We start from the raw sequence: 25,874 nt of genomic DNA, 5'->3' as shown, positions 1-25,874 counted from the left end.
CCCAGCTCTAAGCAAAGAAGGGAAAGCAGAAAGGTGGAAGGAGTATATAGAGGGTCTATACAAGGGCGATGTACTGGAGGGCACTGTTATAGAAAGAGAAGAGGAAATAGATGAAGATGAAATGGGAGATGCGATACTGTGTGAAGAGTTTGACAGAGCACTGAATGACCCGAGTCGAAACAAGGCCCTGGGAGTAGACAACATTCCATTAGAACTACTGACGGCCTTGGAAGAGCCAGTCCTGACGAAACTCTACCATCTGGTGAGCAAGATGTATGAGACAGGCGAAATACCCTCAGACTTCAAGAAGAATATAATAATTCCAATCCCAAAGAAAGCAGGCGTTGACAGATGTGAAAATTACCGAACAATCAGTTTAATAAGTTACAGCTGCAAAATACTAATGCGAATTCTTTACAGACGAATGGAAAAACTGGTAGAAGCCGACCTTGGGGAAGATCAGTTTGGATTCCGTAGAAAAGTTGGAACACATGAGGCAATACTGACCCTACGAAGTATCTCAGAAAATAGATTAAGGAAAAGCAAACCTACGATTCTAGCATTTGTAGACTTAGAGAAAGCGTTTGACAATGTTGACTGGAATACTCTCTTTCAAATTCTGAGGGTGGCAAGGGTAAAATACAGGGAGCAAAGGGCTATTTACAATTTGTACCGAAATCAGATGGCAGTTATAAGAGTCGAGGGGCACGAAAGGGAAGCAGTGGTTAGGAAGGGAGTGAGACAGGGTTGTAGCCTCTCCCCAATGTTATTGAACAAGCAGTCAAGGAAACAAAAGAAAAATTCGGAGTAGGTATTAAAATCCAAGAAGAAGAAATAAAAACTTTGTGGTTTGCCGATGACGTTGTAATTCTGTCACAGACAGCAAAGGACCTTGAAGAGCAGTTGAACAGAATGGATAGTGTCTTGAAAGGAAAATACAAGATGAACATCAACAAAAGCAAAACGAGGATAATGGAATGTAGTGAATTGAGTCGGGTGATGCTGAGGGAATTAGATTAGGAAATGAGACACTTAAAGTAGTAAAGGAGTTTTGCTATTTGGGGAGCAAAATAAATGATGATGACCGAAGTAGAAAGAATATAAAATGTAGACTGGCAATGGCAAGGAAAGCGTTTCTGAAGAAGAGACACTTGTTAACATTGAGTATAGATTTAAGTGTCAGCAAGTCGTTTCTGAAAGTATTTGTATGGAGCGTAGCCATGTATGGAAGTGAAACATGGACGATAACTAGTTTGGACAAGAAGTGAATAGAAGCTTTCGAAATGTGGTGCTACAGAAGAATGCTGAAAATTAGATGGGTAGATCATATAACTAATGAGGAGGTACTCAAAAATGGCTCTGAGCACTATGGGACTTAAGATATATGGTCATCAGTCCCCTAGAACTTAGAACTACTTAGACCTAACTAACCTAAGGACAGCACACATCACCCAGCCATCACGAGGCAGAGAAAATCCCTGACCCCGCCGGGAATCGAACCCGGGAACCCGAGCGTGGGAAGCGAGAACGCTACCGCACGACCACGAGATGCGGGCTGAGGAGGTACTGAATAGGATTGGGGAGAAGAGAAGTTTGTGGCACAACTTGGCTAGAAGAAGGGATCGGTTGGTAGGACATGTTCTGAGGCATCAAGGGATCACCAATTTAGTATTGGAGGGCAGATTCAGAAGGATGTATGTTGTAGTAGGTACTGGGAGATGAAGAAGCTTGCACAGGATAGAGTAGCATGGAGAGCATGGAGGGCAGATTCAGAAGGATGTATGTTGTAGTAGGTACTGGGAGATGAAGAAGCTTGCACAGGATAGAGTAGCATGGAGAGCTGCATCAAACCAGTCTCAGGACTGAAGACCACAACAACAACAACTGCTGTAGGTACGTCCTGAGTTCTGTTTCATAATTATTACTGTGATAAAGGTCAGCTGGAAAAATCGTGAACCAACATGTTGTCACATGTAGAAATCAGCTATTGATACCATAGTTATTGTTTTAATGCTACGACACAGTACATTTTTTACACTTGGAACAAATGCTCAATAACATAGTTTCACAAGCTATTAACAATAGGCATGTGGGGGAGAGACAATGTGTTGAGCAAAGAAACTTAATTGTTTATCAGCAGGCAGATCTATCGCCCACGAGTAAATTGTGTTAATTCACCTACTTGTGTGTCTCAAGGAAAACGCAATAATGTATTATCTGTTGCTTAAAGATGCAAAAAGGCCACAGATTCGTGTTTTACTTCCCGACAACTGAACTTAACATCTGTGGTCATCAGTCCCCTAGAACTTCTTAAACCCAACTAACCTAAGGGCATCACACACATCCATGCCCGAGGCAGGATTCGAACCTGCGACCGTAGCAGTCACGGGGTTCCGGACTGAGCGCCTGAACCGCTAGACCACCGCGGCCGGCCTGCATAAGACAAGAAAAAGGTAAAGATAACGCAAAGATATCAGTTTTTATTAGTAAATTAATGAATTATTCGAATTAACCTGCCTCTACCGGCGATGAAAGGTACTTACATTCACCTTCGTGAGTTTTTTTTTTACGTAGGTCTGCATAAATAACATGGTAAATATATCAAAAAATGCCGTCCATATCGCGTTAAACGTGAGTTAGTCACTGCTGTATTTCAGTTTCTTATAGCTACGTTTAAATAGTTTTATTCTGACGCTAGCAAAAAACATAACTTCCGAAGTTCAAAAGTTTTGTATTTGTAAAATCAAAAGCACAAAGAAATTACTACAAACGCTGCAGGGGATCCAACCAGTGAGTTCAACGGATCAAACCCGCAATGTTTTCCTTTTATTTAGTTCGTCTCCATATTACTTGAGGCGCTGCTATCGCACCGTGTTTCCATCTTTTAACACGAGACTTGCGCTGCACATATATTGTTGTTCAATGTTCACTGTTCAGTCTTTGCGAGCGGGAGGCTGTGTAGTGTGTAACTGTGCGTGAAGCTGAGCTAGAATAAGTCTGACAATAGCGTGCTGTAGGTGGTAAATGAATAACAATAGATTTCGTTTCTTAGCCACTGAATGAAGCTGTGCTGTACATGTATTTTAAAAACGAAGTTAAGCGCAGTTTTCCATTATTAGCGTTATGCTGTTAGCGAATGACTTTTTATGGTGCTGTGGCATCTGGTATGATAATATTGTGTAATTTGTTGATGCGTAATGCACGCTATTCAAACTTAGTTTTGCCCTCTTTTTAAATAGTTGTGACTGAATCATCTTTGCTAGTTGTTAACGGTGTTTCGGGACACGTCTGAATTGTATATGGCATAAAATTATTAGAGGTTACGTTTATCGAAATAAAACCTTACATCTCTCCCCTGTTTCGAGAAAACGCTTTTCGTGTAGGGTCATATTATATTAGTGGCCAGTATTTCTTTTGCTAGTTGATTTATGTGAAACACGTGGCAGTTATAATAGGATTATTGTAAGGCAACCTCCATGGTAAGTTAGTTTCATGGCTATAATAATGTGGAATTGGTCCCATGGTCATGTATTTTGTTGTTTGTAGTGTACAAATAAAGATTTTTTTATGTTGTGATAGATGTATTCATACAGAACTGTCAGAATTTCTATCCTTTTGAATAATTCTTCACATTGTGCCGTGTTAAAACTATTTGTTGTTATCGTACAGCTCTTTTCTGTATCTTGAAAGTAGGTTCTATGTTCCCAAAGTCACCGAAACACTATCCCATAACTGAGGATTGAATGAATATAGGCCTATCCAAATTAAGCTACTTCGAGGCATGGAATGCTGCACACAAATTCAAAGATTTGCAGGGCATAACGTGCTGAGGATAACTTCTCTGCCAAAATTTTCACATGTTCTGTCCATTTCAAGTGACATACTACATTTATCCCCAAGAATTTCGTATCTGTTACACAATCTCGTTCATCATTATTTACTTTCAATGTAGTATAATTGGGTTTTTATTTAGTCGGAAGTTTACACAGTTTGTCTTTTCACGTTATAGTTACTCTGGTCTTTAATGACCAGTTGTGGATGTTTCTGAGAGCTTCACTGGATTTTTCTGCTAACTGAGTTGAATATTTGGCTGTAATTGCTACAATGCTGTCATTGGAAAATAGTATTTTTTACCTGACACTATGTGGGAAAGAATTTACTGATAGGAAGAGGATTGAAGCCAATACACTTCCTTGGGGGATACCTATGTTAATACATTTCCCATAATTTTTGTAAAATTCTGGAAAAGCGGGGTCAGTCTGGTTATTTTTGTTGGATGTGAGACAGGCCTACCTTATAAGAGTTTCAGATGATTTTTTTGTTATCTCTGAACACCCATATTCTCTTTTAAAAAAGAAGAGCTCCAATCGAATCCAGTGTTTTGGTAAATGCTTCTTCAAATTTTAGTTTAAATATCGTCATGTACTTTGTAAAAAAAATAAAATCGTATTGACCAACTAGAATCACGTTAACAACTTCAGTTCCTCTTCTTCCTTTGTTATTGTTTCCTATTTTTCCAGTATTCCCTCATTTTCTCCCCATGAAGTCTCTTCCTTTCTTCTGTCCATTTTCCCGATTCTTTTATTTCTTCTGCTTTGAAAGCCTTCCAAATTTAGTATTTTGATTTTAAAATGGTTTCGTTCTGCTATTTCTGATTCTTTGATGTTCTTTCTTTCAAGATCTTTTCTTACTTCTGTAATCCATGCTATTGTCAATTTCTTCTTCCAGAAATAGAGGAGTATTGGTTTTGTTGGTCTATTTCCATCCATTCGGTAGATATGTCCAAAAAAGGTTAATCTTCGTTTGGCCATTACTTCAGATATTTTCTCTATATTTTTGTAGATCTCCTCATTACTTCTTATTTTCCAACCATCTGCAGTTTTTATTGCACCCATTATTTTTCTAATAATCCTTCTTTCCAGTACCTCTAGTTTGTCCATCTTATGGTTCATCGTTAGGCATTCAGATCCATATAAACATTCTGGTCGTACCACTGTGGTGTAGTGTTTTAGTTTTGTTTTTCTAGATGTACATTTCTTGTTGTAAATATTTTTGGTCAAACCATATGCTCTTTCCATTTTGTTAATTCTTACATCTATTGCAGATTTTTCTAGTCCATTCTGTTGTGTAGTTTCTCCAAGGTATTTAAATTTATTTACTCGCTCTATTTTTACCTATTTGTATTTCTATGTATTTTGGTGCATTTTTATATTTGTCATGAATTTTGTTTTTTCAGCTGAAATTTTGAGACCAGTTCTGTTTGCTAATTTTTCCAGAATGTTTATTTGGTTAACTGCTTCTGTCAGGTTTTCTGAAAGTATTGCGAAATCATCCGCAAAAGCCAAGCAGTTTACCTTAATTCCATTTGTTTTCCTTCCCAGAGTTATTGGTTCAATTTTGTGATTTTTTTTTTTTTTTTTTAGCTCCGAATTCCAGATTCTTACAATTTTTTCTAGAACACAGTTAAACAGTAAAGGCGATAAACCGTCACCTTGTCTAACATCAGTTTTTATTTCAAAAGGCTGAGATACTTCTCCCATAAATTTGACTTTAGATACTGTACCTGTTAGTGTTTCACGAATTATGTTTGCTAGTTTTGATTTATCACCAAATTCTCTAATGACCTTATCAATCATTTCTCTGTCTATACAGTCAAATGCTTTCTTGAAATCTATAAATGACGCTAGTATTGGTTTGCTGGTTAATATTCTATGGCGAATTATTGACTTTAAGTTAAAAATTTGTTCTGCACAGGATCTTCCCTTTTGAAAACCACCCTGATATTCTCCTAGTTGTTTGTCTAAAGTACCTACCACTCTGTTGAGAATTTTTGATAATATTTTGTATGCCACTGGCAGAAGTGACACTCCTCTGTACTTATTAAATATTTTGTTTGTTTCTGCATACACTTCCAGCTTCATATCATAGATGGAATGAGAACTGACATAGGTTTAAATCTGAGAAAGCCCTTTTGTATGCATTCAATTTAGCAGACTTTTCTACATAAATATTTGCTTTTATTATATGACAGAGATGACCTGATAGGCTTACATTTTGAACAAGTAACCTGCAGTACTCTTTCTTTCTATGTCTGTCGTCACATAGTCGGTTATTGATGAAGGTTGTTTTGTCACTCCAGTTGGACAGTTTACTACTGATGTTGTGGTGAAGCTGCGGATGATATTAAAGTATACACTACTAATATCATCTGATTTCATTGTGTTGCTATGTAAATCCCCACACATGAGAACATTAATGTTTGGTCTAGATATTTTGTGTAAGCATTTGTTGAGTTTTTAGGAAAAAAGTCCATATTACCTTGGGGGGGGGGGGGGGGGGGGGATCCAAACAAACAAAATACAATTAATTTTTTTTTTTACATGTTTTTTTTCTGTTATTTCAACTGCCAATAATTCAAAATGTTTGTTTTCACTTAATGCTACAAGATACTTTCTGGTTTCAAAAGTAAAATCTTTTTTCACATGACCCCACCCCGCACCTTTCACGAAATTTGTACGAACAGAACAGGTCATATGATGTTAATGCAAAATACACAGTTTCATTTTCCCACACTAGCGCTCAGTGATACTTACAATGGCACTGTCTGGTGTTTGCAGTTCTAATGCAAGTTGCTAAACTTTTCTTTATGGATTGTATATTTTGATGAAATACTGTTAAACATTTAGTCTGCATATCGTCGTGGTTTCCTCCTCTTCATGCCTGACATTAAAGAATCCTTCAGATGGGATGGTTGCACAATTTTTTGCCTGATTGTTACACTACACATTTCACTTGCAGTTCTTTCTTCCTCTTCTGTTGGTGGTGTTTGTGTGTTGTCTACTGCTGTTGTGTGCCAACCCCCTCTTACTTACTCTGTGTGTGTCTAGTGTAATTTCATAAAAGAAACGGTTTAAATGACAGTGACTCCAGGAAATCATTTTGCAGCAGTTGCTGTATGCTGTAACTTAAGACAGTAACAGAAAGTGAAGTTCGCAAAATCACTTTCGTAGTCCGGAATATTGGCATGCATATTCCATGTGATGTAAAGGATAAGAAATGCTGGGAACAGTCAATAATAACATTGTTTTGCAATGTAGGCCTAGTTTATGGACTGCAGTATACTGTCTTTTTCGTAACAGAACCTAAAAATGACTTCAGCAGACAGCCATTGTGTAAACAGCTGTATTAAATAATGCTTGTTAAAAATGTGGTTTTGTGGCCTACTGAAGTGTTTCTACTGGTATACATCTATTTACTTGCAGTTTGTGACTATCGATCTGAATTTTAGTGATATAGCTAGTAAGCAAAATAAAAAAATCTTCCTATTGGCATAGTTAATGCCACCTACATTCATTTAAAGCTGCATACTTACCCATTTGCTTTAACCAATGACATCATCACCACTACCAGAACCCCTATTTTGAGCATATTGAAAATGACGACTGAAACATTGGTCATAACACTGTGAAAGAGAGGAGAGGGGGGGGGGGGGAGGGAGGGGGGGAGAGAGAGAGAGAGAGAGAGAGAGAGAGAGAGAGAGACCACTTGAAACACCCATAAATAAAATTGACAAAACACGTCGTAGGATCACGGTATCCCAATCTCCAGTTCAGTTATATACCTCAACCCTACACTAGGATACTAATAACCCCCCACCCACAATGAATGGTGAATTATGGAAAGTGAATGTGATGACGTGTGGAATAGGACAAGACAGCGGAACTTGTGTGAAAATAAAAAAATCTCACAATGTGGCTCACTGTTTTTTTATTAAATTAAGGGAGAAGATAGGCAAATCAGTGTTTTTTAATGAAATCATGAGATGAGGTGGGTGAATCAATGTTTATTTATAATAGTCGCCCGGCTGATATATTAATAGACAGTGATCCACCTACCTTCTGTCGTAATTTAATTAAAAGTATTGATTCACTTACTCAGTGGTTATGCCGGCACCTAAGAGTACAGTTTGTATTATGACAATATTCTGCATAAGATATCTCATTGTGCCAAAACGTAGGCCTAATTCCGTACGAGCCACATCGTGATGACTGCAGCACACCAAATGACGTGCTAACATACCTTACCACACAAACACTGGCCTCTATAACATTATTTCACTTCCACACCAAAACACACGTCATGGGTCAAAGCAGATGGATTGTATCCTACAACTAAGTATACACATGTATCATATAAACTGGTCTGTTCTTTTATTTAGGTTGTCATAAAATTCTTTATTTCTTTTCGCATAAGTACGGTTTGGTACCATGCCATTACTTATGAATCTAGCAATCTGATGTTTGGCATTCGTCCGTAGCATCCCATTTCAAAAGGTATTATCTTGTCACATTTAACTTCTTTAAAATGTTAGTATTTTCAAAATTGGCGTTCTGCATTTTATATCCCATCCACTTCTGCTATCATCAGTTATTTTGCTGGCCAAACACCAAAATTTGTTTGCTACTTCTGGTGTCTCATTTCCTAATGAAATGCATTTGTCATCGCCTACTTTTGTTGATGTTTATTTTATAACCACTCTTCAGAACACTATCCATTTCACTTAGCTGCTTTCGCAAGTCTTTGCTGTTTGATTGAATGTCATCAGCTAACCCCAACATTTCTATTTCTTCTCTCTGAACGTAAACTCCCTTTCCAAATTTCTCCTTTGTCTCCTTCACAGCTAGTGCAGTCTACATATTGAATGGGTAGGGTACCACTGTGTCTTACTCACCTCTCAACTTATCCCCACCTTCCCCTTTCCTGTCTTTCAACTCTTACAACTGCAGTATGGCTTCTGCACAAGTTGTAGGTAATTTTTACTCCAGTATTTTATCCCTGCTACCTCACAAACTACAAAGTGTGTAACCCAGTTAACATTGTCAAAAGCTTTCTCATAATCTAGATATGCTATAAGCACACATATGTGTGGCTTTTTCTCAGATTGGTGTAGTATCTTGTCACATATGAATGAAGAAAGACTACCTCAGGACCATTATTGCTTTTGTTAAGATCTAAGTTGGGAAAATGGCCAATATACAATTATAAACAATACGACCAATGGCGCTACAAATAACATCAGGACATTGAGTCCACTCGCACCTGCCACAGCAAGGTACAATCTATCAGCATTGGTAAGAATGATATAAAACTGCTATAAAAAACATATGAAGGTAGGTGTGGGGGAAAAGGAATTCTGTAGTCATTTATACAATACGTGCGCAAGTCTGCATCGATCACTTCCATTTCGGGACTTACTGATATGATAAAGGATAACACTATGAAGAGAATAAATTACTACTGAAGATATAGAGAAGACGTAGAGTCACAGGTACACACAACGAAGAGACTACTATACATTTATACATTTCAGCTTTCTCTCTCTCTCACTCACTCACTCACACACACACACTCACACACACACACACACACACACACATATAATAAAACCACTGTCTCTGGCTGCTGTGTTGGGCCACAGTGGCAGAGACAGTGTTCATGTGTGAGTTGTGCTTGTGTGAATGTGTCTGTGTTTTCTACTTCAGAAGCCTTTTGGGCTAAAAGCTAAAATATATAGCAGCCTTTTCATTGTGCGTGTCTGCAACTCAGTGTCTCCTCTATATAGTGAGGAGCACACTTATCCCTTTCATAATATTGTTCTCATTTCATCCTGGACTTTTCCTTGTTTGACATGATAAACAGGCTCATGTTAGTGGAACGAGGCAGAACATCATCGCCAATATTAAAATAAGCATCACATGAAAATTCATTCTGTTTATTAAGATTCTCATCAGGTTCTTTGCTTTTGGCAGTATAAATTTCCAGCTACTTGAGCAAACCAAGACACTGCCCCTTGTTTGATCTGTGCAAAATCTCCATGTTACTGTCAGTATCTATGATTTGTGCTGATGAGGGTGCAGCTAGTGCAGTTCTATTGTGTGTAAGAGTATATTAAGTGAATTATGAATGTCCAAGCTGTCTGTCTTGTGTAGTCTTTTTGGCAGTCACCACTTGTTGTCTCAGAAACACCAGAGTGTAATTTCATGTTCTTTCCCTGTGAGGTGTCAAAATAAATCCTGTGTCCTGATGTATTTTCTGGTCTGAAGGTAACTTTTACATAGGAACTTTCCAGTTTTATCATGCCATCTCAAGTGGTACGAGGAAGTGTATTTTCATTCATTGTTGTGCAGTATGTTACAACTATCTTTATCACAGGATGAGATGGATAAGGAAACTGTGACCTTGAAGTAGATTGTGAGAGCAAATAGATACCACAACTCTACAGCTACACATGTATACAGAAAATTAAAACATAGCCAATATAAACTTAAGTTAGGGAAAGAAATTTAATTTTGCAAGCATGACATACCGTGACACAACTTCTGGTAAAATTGGAAGTTTCTCACGTAAATCACATAAATCAAAGTTAACTGATGCCTTTGGAACAGAAAATACACTGAGTCCCAAAATTCGTCAAAACATCTCATAGGGTAAGAAGATGATGACTGGGGCATTCGTTTTGTAACTAGATTCATTTTCTGCATTTCTGTCTTAAAGTAAGTGTCCTCAGTATTTTTATTTATTAACTGAAGCTTATTGTAAAAATGGAGGTCTTAAGTAATGAAAAGTAGTTGGGTCATTCCATGTCAATTCAGCCAATTTGAGAAAATGTTACAGCTGATAGTCTCGGATTCAGCTGAAATTTAGCACGCCAATGCTACCAAGTGTGGAACACTCATATACAAAATTTTAGGTTCCCCTGCCAATTAGTTCCAGAATTATGGCTTGTGAAAGAAGGTGGCGTGATCCAGAAATTGCAACCCGCATCTGGCAATCTGTCTTCAGACCCAACTTTAGGTCTTAATAACTTTGCAACTATTCCGAACAGTCCATTGAATTTTTTACAACCCAGTAACACCCACTTAGAGAACGCACTCTGAATCAAAACACCAACAACATATTTCTGAGGGAAAATAAAAAATTCCAAATTATGATTAAAAAAATGTAATACGTTAAAAGGTACATATTATAGGTGCCCTCTGCCAAATATAATTCACTCAAAAAGGGTATAATTTTTGTTTGTGGTAAGCTAACACACACAGAACTCATCTTGCCCATATCAGTCACACAAACAGAGTTATGTGCACACGAAAATACAAAAATTTGAAAAATTACCTGAAAACGTGGATTTTCGAAGTGTGGTAGCACAAGAGGGACAAGTGATATCCAAGCCAAATTTCAAACACTGCATAAGTAGACCACAATATAATATGTGGCAAAATTTCAACATGTTATTGCAAGGCATTCGTGTACAATAAAAGTTGACAGAGATGCATTTGGTTATGTTTCTTTTAACACGACTTAACAAGTAATAGTGATGAGACAGCAGTTGTTGGGAACCATTAGGCAACAGAAAGTTAAAAATGGTGGTTTTCAGGGACAGAATGAGTCATTGTTAGGCAAGAACAACAAAGAAAACGAGCAACAACTACAGGTTACTCACGTTTTTAAGATTCTAGTTCAGACTGGTCAGTACTGCTGTGAAAAGTCAGTATGGACGCAGAAGAGTGTACTAGTGGTGCGTTTGTTCAAACAAGTTGCGGTATTGGTAGAGCACAAGCATCTGAATGTCATAAAACAACATGTGGAACAAAATGTGGCATTTGCTTTGTGCTGTATGATCTGGATGAATTGGACCAAGATTTGTTGCTATGGAGATCCGGGATACACCCTGTGGGCACAAGAAGTACAGTTCCAGGAAACTTTAGCATTTGTTATCATCATATGAAAGTGTTTCTGGATAAGTATTCTTTCCTACAAAGAAGTTATTTTGATATATTTCGGATTCATAAGAAGACAGTGAAGTGTAGCCTCAGAGAAATTGATATATAATTCGGTATTGAATTAAGTCGGGTGATGCTGAGGGAATTAGATTAGGAAATGAGGCACTTGAAGTAGTAAAGGAGTTTTGCTATTTGGGGAGCAAAATAACTGATGATGATCGAAGTAGAGAGAATATAAAATGTAGACTGGCAATGGCAAGGAAAGCGTTTCTGAAGAAGAGAAATTTGTTAACATCGAGTATAGATTCAAGTGTCCGTTACTGAAAGTATTTGTATGGAGTGTAGCCATGTATGGAAGTGAAACATGGGCAATAAATAGTTTAGACAAGAAGAGAATAGCTTTCAAAATGTGGTGCTACAGAAGAATGCTGAAGATTAGATGGGTAGGTCACATAACTAAGAGGAGGTATTGAATAGGATTGGGGAGAAGAGAAGTTTGTGACACAACTTGACTAGAAGAAGGGATCGGTTGGTAGGACATGTTCTGAGGCATCAAGGGATCACCAATTTAGTATTGGAGGGCAGCATGGAGGGTAAAAATCGTAGAGGGAGACCAAGAGATGAATACACCAAGCAGATTCAGAAGGATGTAGGTTGCAGTAGGTACTGGGAGATGATGAAGCTTGCAGAGGATAGAGTAGCATGGAAAGCTGCATCAAACCAGTCTCGGGACTGAAGACCACAACAACAACTTAAAATGAAAGCAGGACAAAAGTTATGTTCCAGGTGTGTTACACTGCTAAAAAATGAAGAATATTCTGATAATTTACATGACAGTGACGAAGAGTATCAGCCACCTACAACCGCAGCGCATGAGCAGTTAAATACTTCAGTGACTGCTCTTGGTTTGTCTCCCATGGAGACACACAAAGTTGGGAAAAGACACAGGACCAGCTATGGTAGAAGAAAACTACAAGAAGCTCAGATGGAATTAAAACACAAAATAGCTGACACACTAATGGTGGAAGAGGAAGAACTATCTGCTCCAAAGGAACAGGGATCATGTCAGAAATGCTCTGATTTGGACAAAATTGTGCATGATTTGAAAGAAAAATGTACCATATCCACACGTCAGTAAAAGGTAGCTATTCTTACCCTTGCACCTTCCAGCTGGTCTATTGACTACACTGCAAAGGAATTCAATGTTTCTACATATATGGTAAAGCAAGCTACGAAAATAAAAGCAACCCAAGGAGTGCTTCCACGACTTCAGCAGGCTCAAGGTAAGAAATTGAGTTCAGAAATAAAGGTGCTAGTGTCGGAGTTTTATGAAAATAATGACTGCAGCCGAATAATGCCTGGAAAAAAGACTATGTAACAGTGAAAATGGGAAATGTACGTGTACATGTGCAAAAAGACTGTTGCTATGCAACATATCAGAACTATATGTAGAATTCAAGGAAAGGTATCCCAATACGAAAGTAGGTTTATCATCTTTTTTCAATCTTCGGCTAAAATGGGTTTTGCCTGTAAGTGCAAGGGGCACACACAATGTTTGTGTATGTGAGACCCATCAAAATGCTAAGCTGATGTTTGCTGCTATAAAGGATTCTGGTCTGGATTACAAAGGTGCAATGAAACTGCTAGTGTGTGACATCAGTTCCTACCAGTGCATCATGATACACAGGTGTGAAAAGTGTCCCGGTAAGGCAAATCTTGCAAAATACATGAATAACAAACTGTATGGTGAATTCCTTATGGATGACGGTGAACTTGTTTCTTATCAACAATGCATACACATGGATCACGCATGTCTTGAAACAAAGCAAAGTACAGTGGAAGATTTTGTTGAAATGTGTTGTCAAAAAATAGACAAACTGACCACACACAGCTTCACAGCAACAGCACAATCGGCTTATCTCCAGTTTTGTAAGGATAATTTGAAACAAGATGAAATTATAGTAATACTAGACTTTTCTGAAAATTATGCATTTATAGTTCAAGAATTCTTTACAGACGAATGGAAAAACTAGTAGAAGGTGACCTCGGGGAAGATTAGTTTGGATTCCGTAGAAATATTGGAACACGTGAGGCAATACTGACGCTACGACTTATCTTTAAAGCTAGATTAAGGAAAGGCAAATCTACGTTTCTAGCACTTGTAGACTTAGAGAAAGCTTTTGACAATGTTAACTGGAATACTCTCTTTCAAATTCTGAAGGTGGCAGGGGTAAAATACAGGGAGCGAAAAGCTATTTACAATTTGTACCGAAACCAGACGGCAGTTATGAGTTGAGGGGCATGAAAGGGAAGCAGCAGTTGGGAAGGGAGAGAGACAGTGTTGTAGCCTCTCCCCGATGTTGTTCAATCTGTATATTGAGCAAGCAGTAAATGAAACAAAAGAAAAATTCGGAGTAGGTATTAAAATCCATGGAGAACAAATAAAAACTTTGAGGTTCACCGATGACATTGTAATTCTGTCAGAGACAGCAAGGGACTTGGAAGAGCAGTTGAATGGAATGGACAGTGTCTTGAAAGGAGGATATAAGATGAACATCAACAAAAGCAAAACAAGGATAATGGAATGTAGTCTAATTAAGTCGGGTGATGCCGAGGGAATTAGATTAGGAAATGAGAAACTTAAAGTAGTAAAGGAGTTCTGCTGTTTGGGGAGCAAAATAACTGATGATGGTCGAAGTAGAGAGGATATAAAATGTAGACTGGCAATGGAAAGAAAATCATTTCTGAAGAAGAGAAATTTGTTAACATTGAGTATATGTTTAAGTGTCAGGAGGTCATTTCTGAAAGTATTTGTATGGAGTGTAGCCATGTGTGGAAGTGAAACATGGACAATAAATAGTTTGGACAAGAAGAGAACAGAAGCTTTCGAAATGTGGTGCTACAGAAGAATGCTGAAGATTAGATGGGTAGATCACATAACTAATGAGGAAGTATTGAATAGGATTGGGGAGAAGAGAAGTTTGTGGCACAACTTGACTAGAAGAAGGGATCGGTTGGTAGGACATGTTTTGAGGCATCAAGGGATCACCAGTTTAGTATTGGAGGGCAGCGTGGAGGGTAAAAATCGTAGAGGGAGACCAAGAGATGAATACATTAAGCAGATTCAGAAGGATGTAGGTTGCAGTAGGTACTGGGAGATGATGAAGCGTGCGCAGGATAGAGTAACATGGAGAGCTGCATCAAACCAGTCTCAGGACTGAAGACAACAACAACAACAACAACAGTTCAAGATGCCATCGAAGGATATCATTGGGACAACAGTCAAGCAACTTTCCAGCCATTTGCAATTTACTATAGAGGTGAATCAGGTGATGTGTCTGTCATGAACCTCTGCATTTTTAGTGACTGTTTAATTCGTGATGCTATTGCAGTTCATGCCCACATTCACACTGTCATGGCATATGTGAAAAACAAGCTCCCTCAGATACATTTTGTGAAATACTTCAGTGATGGGGCAGCTAGTCAGTACAAAAACTGTAAAAATCTCAAAAATTTATGCATGCATCATCATGATTTTCAGATTAATGCAGAATGGAATTTTTTCGCAACAAGTCATGGTAAAAATGTATGTGATGGTATTGGTGCTACCATTACCCACATGGCATCACGAGCAGTTCTGCAGCACTCTACAGAAGGTCACATTCTAACACCTCTTCAATTATGTACCTGGGTACAGAAAAATATCGCTGGCATACAGTCATTCTATGTTTCGGAAAATGAGGTGAAATCATTAGAAGAGTTGCTAAAAAGCAGACTAGAACACGTTAAAACTGTTGCAGGCACAAGGACCCATCATCACTTCTCTCCAGCGGACTCTGATAATGTGCAGATGAGCAGACTGTCTGGTTATAACCATAGGTTCAAGCACAACATGTGTCTTCACATTGTGTCTGATTCAGGATTCAGAAGCAAAAGCAGCAACGTACTACCATGTTGCTATGTCATTGCTGTTTATGATGACAAATGGTACTTAGGATATGTTGCAGAGTGCTGTGAAGCAGAAGGTGATGTATTTGTGAACTTCATGGCACCAGCAGTACCAGCAAGATGGTTTCATTGGCCACGTTTGGCAGACAGGTGTTGGATTCCTTTTGAACATATTCTTATGACAGTTCCAGTTCCTACCACAGTGTCAAGAAGACAGTACAAATTGCCACTCAAGGTACAAAGTACAGTAGCTAAAGTGTGGGACAACTTCTGTTTGAAGCACAATCGACTGATTTTTAGCAATTAAGGTGCAGTAAACATTAATGATAGGTTGTGTTAATCTGTCTATATGTTGTTGCTTAGTGATTAAACAGTTGTGGGAGAGGATAAGAAGAGGCAGAACAGTTTACGATATGTTTTTACAAAATTGTGTTGTGGAACAATGGCCACATCACCAAATATATCTGTCAACTTCCATTGTACACAAATGTCTTGCATTAACATGCTGAAATTTTGAGATATATATCATTATGGTCTACTTATGCAGTGTGTGAAATTTGGCTGGGATACGACGTGTCCCTTTCGTGCTACCACACTTCGAAAATCCATGTTTTCAGGTAATTTTTCAAATTTTTGTATTTTCGTGTGCATGTAACTCAGTTTTTGTGACTGGTATGGGCATGATGAGTTCTGTGTGTGTTTAGGCCACATTAAGCTTACCACAAAAAAATTTATACCCCTTTTGAGTGAATTATATTTGGCGTAGAGGGCACCTACAATGTGTACCATTTAACGTCCCCTATTTAAATTTTTTGAATCACATTTTGGAATTTTTTATTTTCCCTCAGAAATATGTTGTTGGTGTTTTGGTTCGTGGAGTGTGTTCTCTAAATGGATGTTATTGGGTTGTAAAAACTTCACTGGACTGTGTGGAATAGTTCCAAAGTTATTAAGACCTGAAGATAGATTGCCAGATCGGGTTGCAATTTCCGGGTCATGCCACGTTCTTTCACAAGTCATAAGTCTGGAACTAATTGGCAGGGGAAACTAATACTTTGCACACGAGTGTTCCACACATGGTAGAGTTAGTGTACTGAATTTCAGTCAGATCTGAGACTATGAGCTGGAGCCCCTGGTTGAACTGACATGGAATGACCCAGTTGTTAATTTTGCAGTGGTTGCAAAATGTACAAACAAGTGTGAAAATGTGCAATGTACAATTTACTAAGAGGTTGTTTCATATATTTAAATCAAATCTGATAACACATCATGCACACGGAAATGTAGTACGTAAAGTAAGGGAAGGGTAACCACTCATCTGTAGCGGATTGATGCATGGAGCATGGAAGCACATAACAGAAAACAGTATTCATACTGGCTTTTGAGCAACAGCTCATTTTCTAGCAATAGGACAAACATTCACACATCCAAACGCACAATGCAGTGGCCATGACAAAACCAATTATTGATAGTCATTGTTGAGAGCTATTGCCTGAACTGATGGAGGTGGGGAGGGGGTAGCGAGAAAGAAGCAGGTCCTTAGACACATGACTCTGTGGCTGCACAACAAGACAAAGACAGTACAGAGGATACAACAAAAAGAGATGTAGGGAGAAAGGAAGAAGAAGGGGTAGTAGGGAAGGGGAGGTGAAAATGAAGAGGCGGGAAAGAAAAGGAGAGAAAAGGGAGAGGGGATGAAGAGGTGAAGTGGGGGGAGGGAGAGAGATGAAGGGGATTAATGCCTGCAAGGGCAAGGGGGGGGGGGGAGGTGGAGAAAGCAGTGCACAGTCTGGATGGAGAAGTTCACAACATAAGAAAAAAAAAATGAGCATATGGTGTCATTGGCCGGGAGTTCCCAGGCGGAATGTTCGGCCGCCAAGTGCAAGTCTCATTGAGTGCAATGGGCGACTTGCGCGTCGACAATGGGGATGAAATGATGATGATGACAGCACAACACCCAGTCCCTGAGAGGAGAAAATCTCCCTCCCCGAACTGGGAATTGAACCCGGGCCCCCATGCACGGCATTCAAACACGCTGACCATTCAGCTATTGGGGCGGACAAAGGCAAGGTGAGACAGTGGGAACAGATAAGCAGATGATTGTGAGAGCACAGGGTGTCTTGGAGAGACAGTACCTGTTGAAGTCATTTGTGTAGTAGTAGTAGTAGTAGTAGTAGTAGTAGTAGTAGTAGTAGTAGTAGTTGTTCAGCAGGTTCGGGAACTGGATGGTCGAGTTTGCGACCTGGAGCAGAAGGTGATGGGTAGGTGTATGGAGCAGATTTTGCACCTAAGTTGACCAGAAGGGAATGACTCATGGGGTACAGGATTGTGAGCAGGATTAGATTAGTGATGGACAAGGATGTTCTGTAGGTTGGGTGGGTGAGAGAACACACTTCTGGTGATGTGGTTAGGATTTTGGGTAGGATATCCCTCATTTCAGGGCATGACAAGAGGGAGTCGGAGCCCTTGTGAAGGATGTGGTTGAGCTTTTCGAGGCCAGTGTGATACTGGCTGATTAGAAGAGTGCTGGTCAGTGGCTTAGTAACATGGTTATCGGTATCAGAGGCGGCAGTTGGCACGGAAGACTTGTTTATGGATGAGCTGGATAGCACGTCATGTGAGTAAAGGCTCTGGTAAGCTTATCGGTATATTTCGACAAAATCTGCTTTTTACTGCAGGTGTGGCATGGCTAGGCCGTAAGGAGGGGACTTTCAGATAGGGGATAGGTGGCAGCTGTCAAAATAGAGGTACCGTTGGTGCACTTTATACAAACGTATCTATGGAGACATCTGAGAGATGGAGATGACATCTAGGAAGGTGGGCATGATAAGTTGAGAAGTACCAGGTGAAGCAGATTTTGGAATAGGTGTTAAGGATGTGGGGGAAAGAGCAAAAGCTGCCCTTGCTGAGAGTCCAGATCATGAAAGTGTCATCAGTGATGATGTGGGTTGTCCCCTCATGGTTACTGAGGTGTGATACATGCCCTGCGCACCCACCTACCACCTCCTACAAGTCTAGTCATAGTTATATCCTGCTCAGTGGAAGGTAGGGTCACATGTGAAAGAAAGCATATGTTTTATGTATAGGTTGTGCTGCAGTCTATGTGGGCACAACATATGTCCAACTGGCTACTCACACAAGTGGCCACTACTAAACTGTGGCAAACTGCAGCTTGACTATCCAGTTGCCAAATGTGTTGCACACCACAACAAAAATGATTTCAAAAGATTCCTCACTACACGGGCCATTTGGATACTCCTTCAGGACAAGTTTCTTTGAACTATGCAGATGAGAATTATCTCTCAAATGCATTCTGCACTCTCGCAATCCCTCTGCCCTAAATCTACACTAATGTGGTCCTGCTGCCACACCTTGCATTTCCCTTCACTCTTCCATCCAGACAAATCCTCCTCCCAGATCATCCGCTACCTTATTTCATCCCCCTCCACCCCATCTCGTCCCCGTCTCCCCGCCCCCCGTCTCCCCGCCCCCCGTCTCCCCGCCCCCCGTCTCCCCGCCCCCCGTCTCCCCGCCCCCCGTCTCCCCGCCCCCCGTCTCCCCGCCCCCCGTCTCCCCGCCCCCCGTCTCCCCGCCCCCCGTCTCCCCGCCCCCCGTCTCCCCGCCCCCCGTCTCCCCGCCCCCCGTCTCCCCGCCCCCCGTCTCCCCGCCCCCCGTCTCCCCGCCCCCCGTCTCCCCGCCCCCCGTCTCCCCGCCCCCCGTCTCCCCGCCCCCCGTCTCCCCGCCCCCCGTCTCCCCGCCCCCCGTCTCCCCGCCCCCCGTCTCCCCGCCCCCCGTCTCCCCGCCCCCCGTCTCCCCGCCCCCCGTCTCCCCGCCCCCCGTCTCCCCGCCCCCCGTCTCCCCGCCCCCCGTCTCCCCGCCCCCCGTCTCCCCGCCCCCCGTCTCCCCGCCCCCCGTCTCCCCGCCCCCCGTCTCCCCGCCCCCCGTCTCCCCGCCCCCCGTCTCCCCGCCCCCCGTCTCCCCGCCCCCCGTCTCCCCGCCCCCCGTCTCCCCGCCCCCCGTCTCCCCGCCCCCCGTCTCCCCGCCCCCCGTCTCCCCGCCCCCCGTCTCCCCGCCCCCCGTCTCCCCGCCCCCCGTCTCCCCGCCCCCCGTCTCCCCGCCCCCCCGTCTCCCCGCCCCCCCGTCTCCCCGCCCCCCCCGTCTCCCCGCCCCCCGTCTCCCCGCCCCCCCCGTCTCCCCGCCCCCCCCGTCTCCCCGCCCCCCCGTCTCCCCGCCCCCCCCGTCTCCCCGCCCCCCCCCCGTCTCCCCGCCCCCCCCGTCTCCCCGCCCCCCCGTCTCCCCGCCCCCCCGTCTCCCCGCCCCCCGTCTCCCCGCCCCCCGTCTCCCCGCCCCCCCGTCTCCCCGCCCCCCGTCTCCCCGCCCCCCGTCTCCCCGCCCCCCGTCTCCCCGCCCCCCCCGTCTCCCCGCCCCCCCGTCTCCCCGCCCCCCCCGTCTCCCCGCCCCCCCCCGTCTCCCCGCCCCCCCCGTCTCCCCGCCCCCCCCGTCTCCCCGCCCCCCCCCCGTCTCCCCGCCCCCCCCCCGTCTCCCCGCCCCCCCCCGTCTCCCCGCCCCCCCCCCCGTCTCCCCGCCCCCCCCCGTCTCCCCGCCCCCCCCGTCTCCCCGCCCCCCCCCCGTCTCCCCGCCCCCCCCCGTCTCCCCGCCCCCCCCCGTCTCCCCGCCCCCCCCCGTCTCCCCGCCCCCCCCCCGTCTCCCCGCCCCCCCCCGTCTCCCCGCCCCCCCCCGTCTCCCCGCCCCCCCCCGTCTCCCCGCCCCCCCCCGTCTCCCCGCCCCCCCCCCGTCTCCCCGCCCCCCCCCCCCGTCTCCCCGCCCCCCCCCCCGTCTCCCCGCCCCCCCCCGTCTCCCCGCCCCCCCCGTCTCCCCGCCCCCCCCCCGTCTCCCCGCCCCCCCCCCGTCTCCCCGCCCCCCCCGTCTCCCCGCCCCCCCCGTCTCCCCGCCCCCCCCCGTCTCCCCGCCCCCCCCCGTCTCCCCGCCCCCCCGTCTCCCCGCCCCCCCCGTCTCCCCGCCCCCCCCGTCTCCCCGCCCCCCCCGTCTCCCCGCCCCCCCCGTCTCCCCGCCCCCCCCCCGTCTCCCCGCCCCCCCCCCCCCGTCTCCCCGCCCCCCCCCGTCTCCCCGCCCCCCCCCCCCCCCCCGTCTCCCCGCCCCCCCCGTCTCGCCGCCCCCCCGCCCCCCGTCTCCCCGCCCCCCCCCGTCTCGCCGCCCCCCCGCCCCCCGTCTCCCCGCCGGCCCCCCCCCGTCTCATTTTTACCTCTTCCTCCCTACCCCATTGTCCCCTTAGTTTTCCCTGCTTACATCCGTTGTTGTACCCTTTGTACTCTCTTTTTTGTGTTGCGTGGCCACGAAGTCATCTGTCTGATGACCTGCTTGCATTTGTACTATTGCTAATAAAAGAACTATTGCTGAAAAGCTAGTGTAATCTCTGTTTCCTGTTATACAGTTCTGTACTACACGCATTGATCCACTTTAAGTTAGTGGTTGCTTTTCCCTTATTTTACGTATCGCTACATGCAGAAATTCCCTTTATTATTATGCTGAAATGTATCTCTTAACTTAATTATTTTTATTTTAGGATGAAGAAGTTCCAGGCAGTATTTGTTATTCATTCTAACTACTGAGACCATGTTGCCTCAAGTATTGCTACATTTCTGTGGAACCCAAACTGATCTTCCTCAACATCAGCTTCCATCTTTTTTTTTTTGCAGTCATGACAGGGTAAACTAAATTAACACCTTTCAGCATCTGCATTCCTGCTCTATCGAATTCTTTTTCGCTATAACAATGAAAACAATCAATTACTGATAAAATTATTTAATTGGATGGATAAAAAATCTACTCGTTAAGCGGTGGCAGAACACACACATAAAAGAATGTTGTGATTGGCAAGCTTTCGGAGCCAGAGCTGCCTCCAGGCAGAAGGGTGAATGAAAAGGAATGGACAGGTCTAGGAGAAGGAAAGTCACCCAGAACCCGGGAGACTTACTGTACGGGATGAGAAGGAAAGACTGATTGTTGAGGACTGCATCGGATGAGATCTGAAAACCTCAAATCTCGTCCAATACAGTCCTTAACAGTCAGTCTTTCTTTCTCATCCTGTACACTTGGTCTTCTGTGACCCACGGATCTGGGTGACTTTCCCGAAATCTACCCCTTTTTTTTAGACCTTTCTTCCTACCCCTTCAACCCTTCTGCCTCAGGAAGGAGCCTCTGGCTCTGAAAGCTTGCCAATCACAACAGTCTTTTATGTGTGTGTTCTGTTGCCGCTTTGTGACTAGATTTTTTTTATCTATCCAATTAAAAAATTCTTCTCACTGTATCACATGTTCTACCTCGTCGTCTTCTATTTCCTCTTCTGTTTCTATACTGTTCCCTTGAAGTTCATTTCCCTTCCATATAGTAATGTAGGTTAAGATCCCACGTATGACATCTTGCAGCCATTCACCCTGACGGACCCTCGTTTGTGAGTAATTGATGGGAAAAAGTTTTGGAATTTTATATGTTGATAAGTAGGTTTAAAAGAGAAGCTTATTGTAGACTGGTTGCATGGTTTAATTGCTACCATAAGGCCTTCACATGCTGAAGGTGTGGATTTGAATTTCATCAACTGTCTTAATTTAAAAAAAAAATCTTTATCAAAATTACTTTAATCATTATTATTATTCAATTAATTGGTTGAAATTTAATTATTAATTTCTATTCTTTTGTCACATTTTAATCATCATAATAATTTTTTCATTTGTCTCATTTTTTCTTTATAGCATTCTGTTTCTGCTTGGAATTTTTGTGATTGTGAATTTAATTCTATTACAATATTTTAAAATGCCAATTATCAGTTAAAAAACAAAAGATGAAATAACCTACTTATTTTGACTTCATAGTAGTATCAAAAATGTATTTTTGATTACAAGATGTACATATATATAATTTTTTCTGGTAATCACCATACAAACATTTAAAACATAGCCTAAATTCCTATTGCACTGTGGACAAAATAAAGGAGATGAAAATTTAAACAAAAGAAGGGTTTATAAGGTAAAAGAAAATTAAAGAAAAATGAGAAATAGAAATTTTAATTGCAGTTACATGGACAAAAAAATAGGATGATATGATAAAATGAAGGAAATTAATACATAACATGAACAGAGATTTCAAGTGTAAAGAAAGAATGATAGGAAGAAAAATGAGAGAATATGAAGAAGCTGAATTGAAATCTAAAACTGCATTCAAACCAATTTATTGGCCGAAAATTATCCTCAAAGTAATTTTGATAAAAATTTAAAAATAAAAAAATTAAAGAACTTGACGAGATTCGAATCCATGACCTTCTCCATGTCATTGCCTTACCTTATCCATTACACCACACAGCCAGGCAGTATGAGGGAACTAGATTAAAAAGGTGTTGAGTGAGTGTCACGCAAAATTCTAAAATACTTTTCATCAATAACTTGGAAATGAGAGTCTACAAGTGTTTAATGGCTGCAGGGTGTGATACCTGGGATATTAACCAACATCATGGTATACATGCTTCTAAAAAGTTAGTCCCATCACTGCGCACGCGTCCTTCTTAATACTGGGTTATCAGAATTCTTCATGTCCATACAGTAGCTTCTCGTTTCTCAGAGGGTATCTCTAATATTACTAGGCTGTTTTTTTATATTATCTCGTTTCATAAGTTAAATTCATTATCTCATGTGTTGCCAAAGAATTTATACTGGGCCTTGTCTTTTTACATATACTGAAGTGCCAAAGAAACTGGTATAGGCATGTGTATTCAAATACAGAGATACGTAAACAAGCAGAATACGGCACTGAAGTTGGCAACGTCTATTTAAGATAACGAGTGTCTGGCGCAATTGTTAGATCGGTAACTGCTGCTAAAATGGTAGGGTATCAATATCTAAGTGAGTTTGAATGTGGTGTTACAATCAGTGCACAAGCAATGGGACACAGCATCTCCGAGGTAGTGATGAAGTGGGAATTTTCCCGTACGACCACTACACGAGTGTACTGTGAATATCAGGAATCCAGTAAAACATCAAATCTTCGATGCTGCTGTGATGGGAAAAAGATCTTGCAAGAACGGGACTAGCAACAACTGAAGAGAATTGTTTAATATGACAGAAGTGCAGCCCAGTGCAGATTGCTGCAGATTTCAATGCTGAGCCATCAATGAGTGTCAGCGTGCGAACCACCCACTCAGTGAATCATCGTCGACATAGGCTTTTGGAGCTGAAGGCCCACTCGTGTACCCTTGGTGGTTGCACGACACATAAAGCTTTACATCTCAATGGGCCCATCAACATCAACTTCGGACTGTTGACGACTGGAAACACGTTGCCTGGTAAGACGTGTCTCATTTAGAATTGTATCGAGTGGATGGACATGTACGAGCATAGAGACAACTTCAAGAATCCATGGACCCAGCATGTCAACAGAGGACTGTTCAAGCTGTTGGAGGCTTTGTAATGGTGTGGGGTGTGTGCAGTTGGAGTGATATGGGACCCCTGACATATCCAGTTAAGACTGACAGATGACATGTATGTAGGCATCCTGTCTGATAGTCTGCATCCGTTCATGCCCATTATACATTCCACAAGACTTGGGCAATTCCAGTGGGACAGTGCGACACTCCATACGTCCAGAATTGTACTCGTCCGGATTTATGGACATCTCTGCAGAATTCTTGGTGCCAATTCCCTCTAGCACTATTTCAGACATTAGTCGAGTCCATACAGTGTCGTGTTACGGCACTTATACCTTCTCGTGGGGGCCCCTACATGACGTTAGGTAGTGTGCCACCTTCACTATTGCATCCCTCAAGTTTGCCTTTTCACCTTCTATTCAATTCCTTTCACAAGTTTGTCAGTTGTCACTTAATGCTTTCTTTTATACTCTAAACAACCTCTGTCAGTAATTTTTAGTCCTCCACATCTGCTACTGGAAATTTTGTGCAGTTTTGAAAATGTACTCAACATGAAATCTTCCAGTAGCACCAAGTCTCTTTCATGTACTTGATCTGCTTTTGTGATTCTTGAAGCAAGTATTAGGAGAGACAAAATTGTGTACTGTGAAAAACTACCAGACAGTGTCCCGTTCATGCTTTTCCCGTCAGTGTTCTCTTCCTACCATTTTTCCTTGTCTTCTTTTTCCTATTACTGAATGTCAACCACACAGCACAATCAAACTTTCATGTTCCTTTTATGTTGTAACTTATTTTAAACTCTTCATTTGTGTAGTTACTACACATATAAACTTCTACTGCTTGGCTTTGTGTCCATCTTAGTTACTATAAAATGCTCATTTATGCTGTTCATAATAGCTTACCAGCATTGTTATTCGTTATTGCCATTGTGCATTATCCCTTTTGATTTTCTGTTGAAAACCCTGTATCCACCTGACCAGTAGTCCAAAACTTCCTGTCACAGCACATCATTAATTCTCTCTGTATTTGTATGACAAGATCCTACCCTGTTTCCAAATACACTATTGTTGTTCTTAACATGTTCTTTTTGCGTTTATGGTTTACACACTGTATTAATGTGGAAAAAATCGATAATTCTTAAAACTTACAGCTACTCTAGATAAAAATACAGAAAAAGTGAAATGGAGCAAAGTGGAGCAAAATATAAGGAAAGTTATTAAAAATCTATTTGAGTTGAGATTTTTATTTTTACTTTCAAATATTTGCCAGGTTCTGTTTCAACATATTAACGCTGTCCACATCTAGACCAAGTGTCAGGGTCAATGAGGCATGTTTTAGCTTCCCTACAAAGTTCTGTGGTTTTTTATCTTTAAGTGGAGTGCGGCAGATGTTGTGGCCTCTTGGTTCAGTGCGTGCCACCTAAGACTGTGTGGTGAGTAGTGCTGTATCCTTTCTGTATTTTTACTTTACTCCCCCTACAAGCAGAACAGCCTAGAATGCTTTCCATTTTAAGATTCTTCGTGGCCTTTTATCCAGTGTAGATTCTGAAAGTGACAATGTACAGTCTAAATCGATCAAAGTTACAAACAGGTTCTGGGATTGTGTCAAACAAAATAAAAAGAAATGTACAATGCAGATTTCTTCACACGAAGAGAATATCTTTTTTTAATTCAGTTCCTAATGGTGTGCGAAGGATTTATAACAAATTACTT

At 42.2% G+C, this 25,874-nt stretch overlaps 1 protein-coding gene across 6 annotated transcripts in view; it reads left to right on the top strand.

The window, feature by feature from the left end:
* The first annotated feature begins 2,947 nt into the window (after nucleotides 1-2,947).
* Nucleotides 2,948-25,874, top strand: part of LOC126483784 (ankyrin repeat domain-containing protein 1-like) — a 116,276-nt gene continuing 93,349 nt past the window's right edge. For 2 of the 6 annotated variants that reach the window (XR_007587778.1, XR_007587775.1), the window contains exon 1: nucleotides 2,948-3,013. Coding sequence is in view for 1 of the 6 variants with exons in the window: in XM_050106943.1 (XP_049962900.1) it covers nucleotides 3,124-3,164 (41 nt within the window). In the remaining 5 variants the exon portion in view is untranslated. The other 4 variants (XR_007587774.1, XM_050106943.1, XR_007587776.1 and 1 more) reach the window with 3 other exon arrangements.

This window comes from Schistocerca serialis, chromosome 6, assembly GCF_023864345.2.
Source record: "Schistocerca serialis cubense isolate TAMUIC-IGC-003099 chromosome 6, iqSchSeri2.2, whole genome shotgun sequence".
Classification (NCBI taxonomy): Eukaryota; Metazoa; Arthropoda; class Insecta; order Orthoptera; family Acrididae; genus Schistocerca; species Schistocerca serialis.
The sequence above is the reverse complement of the archived record's forward strand: the minus strand, read 5'-3'. Positions and strand labels throughout refer to the sequence as shown.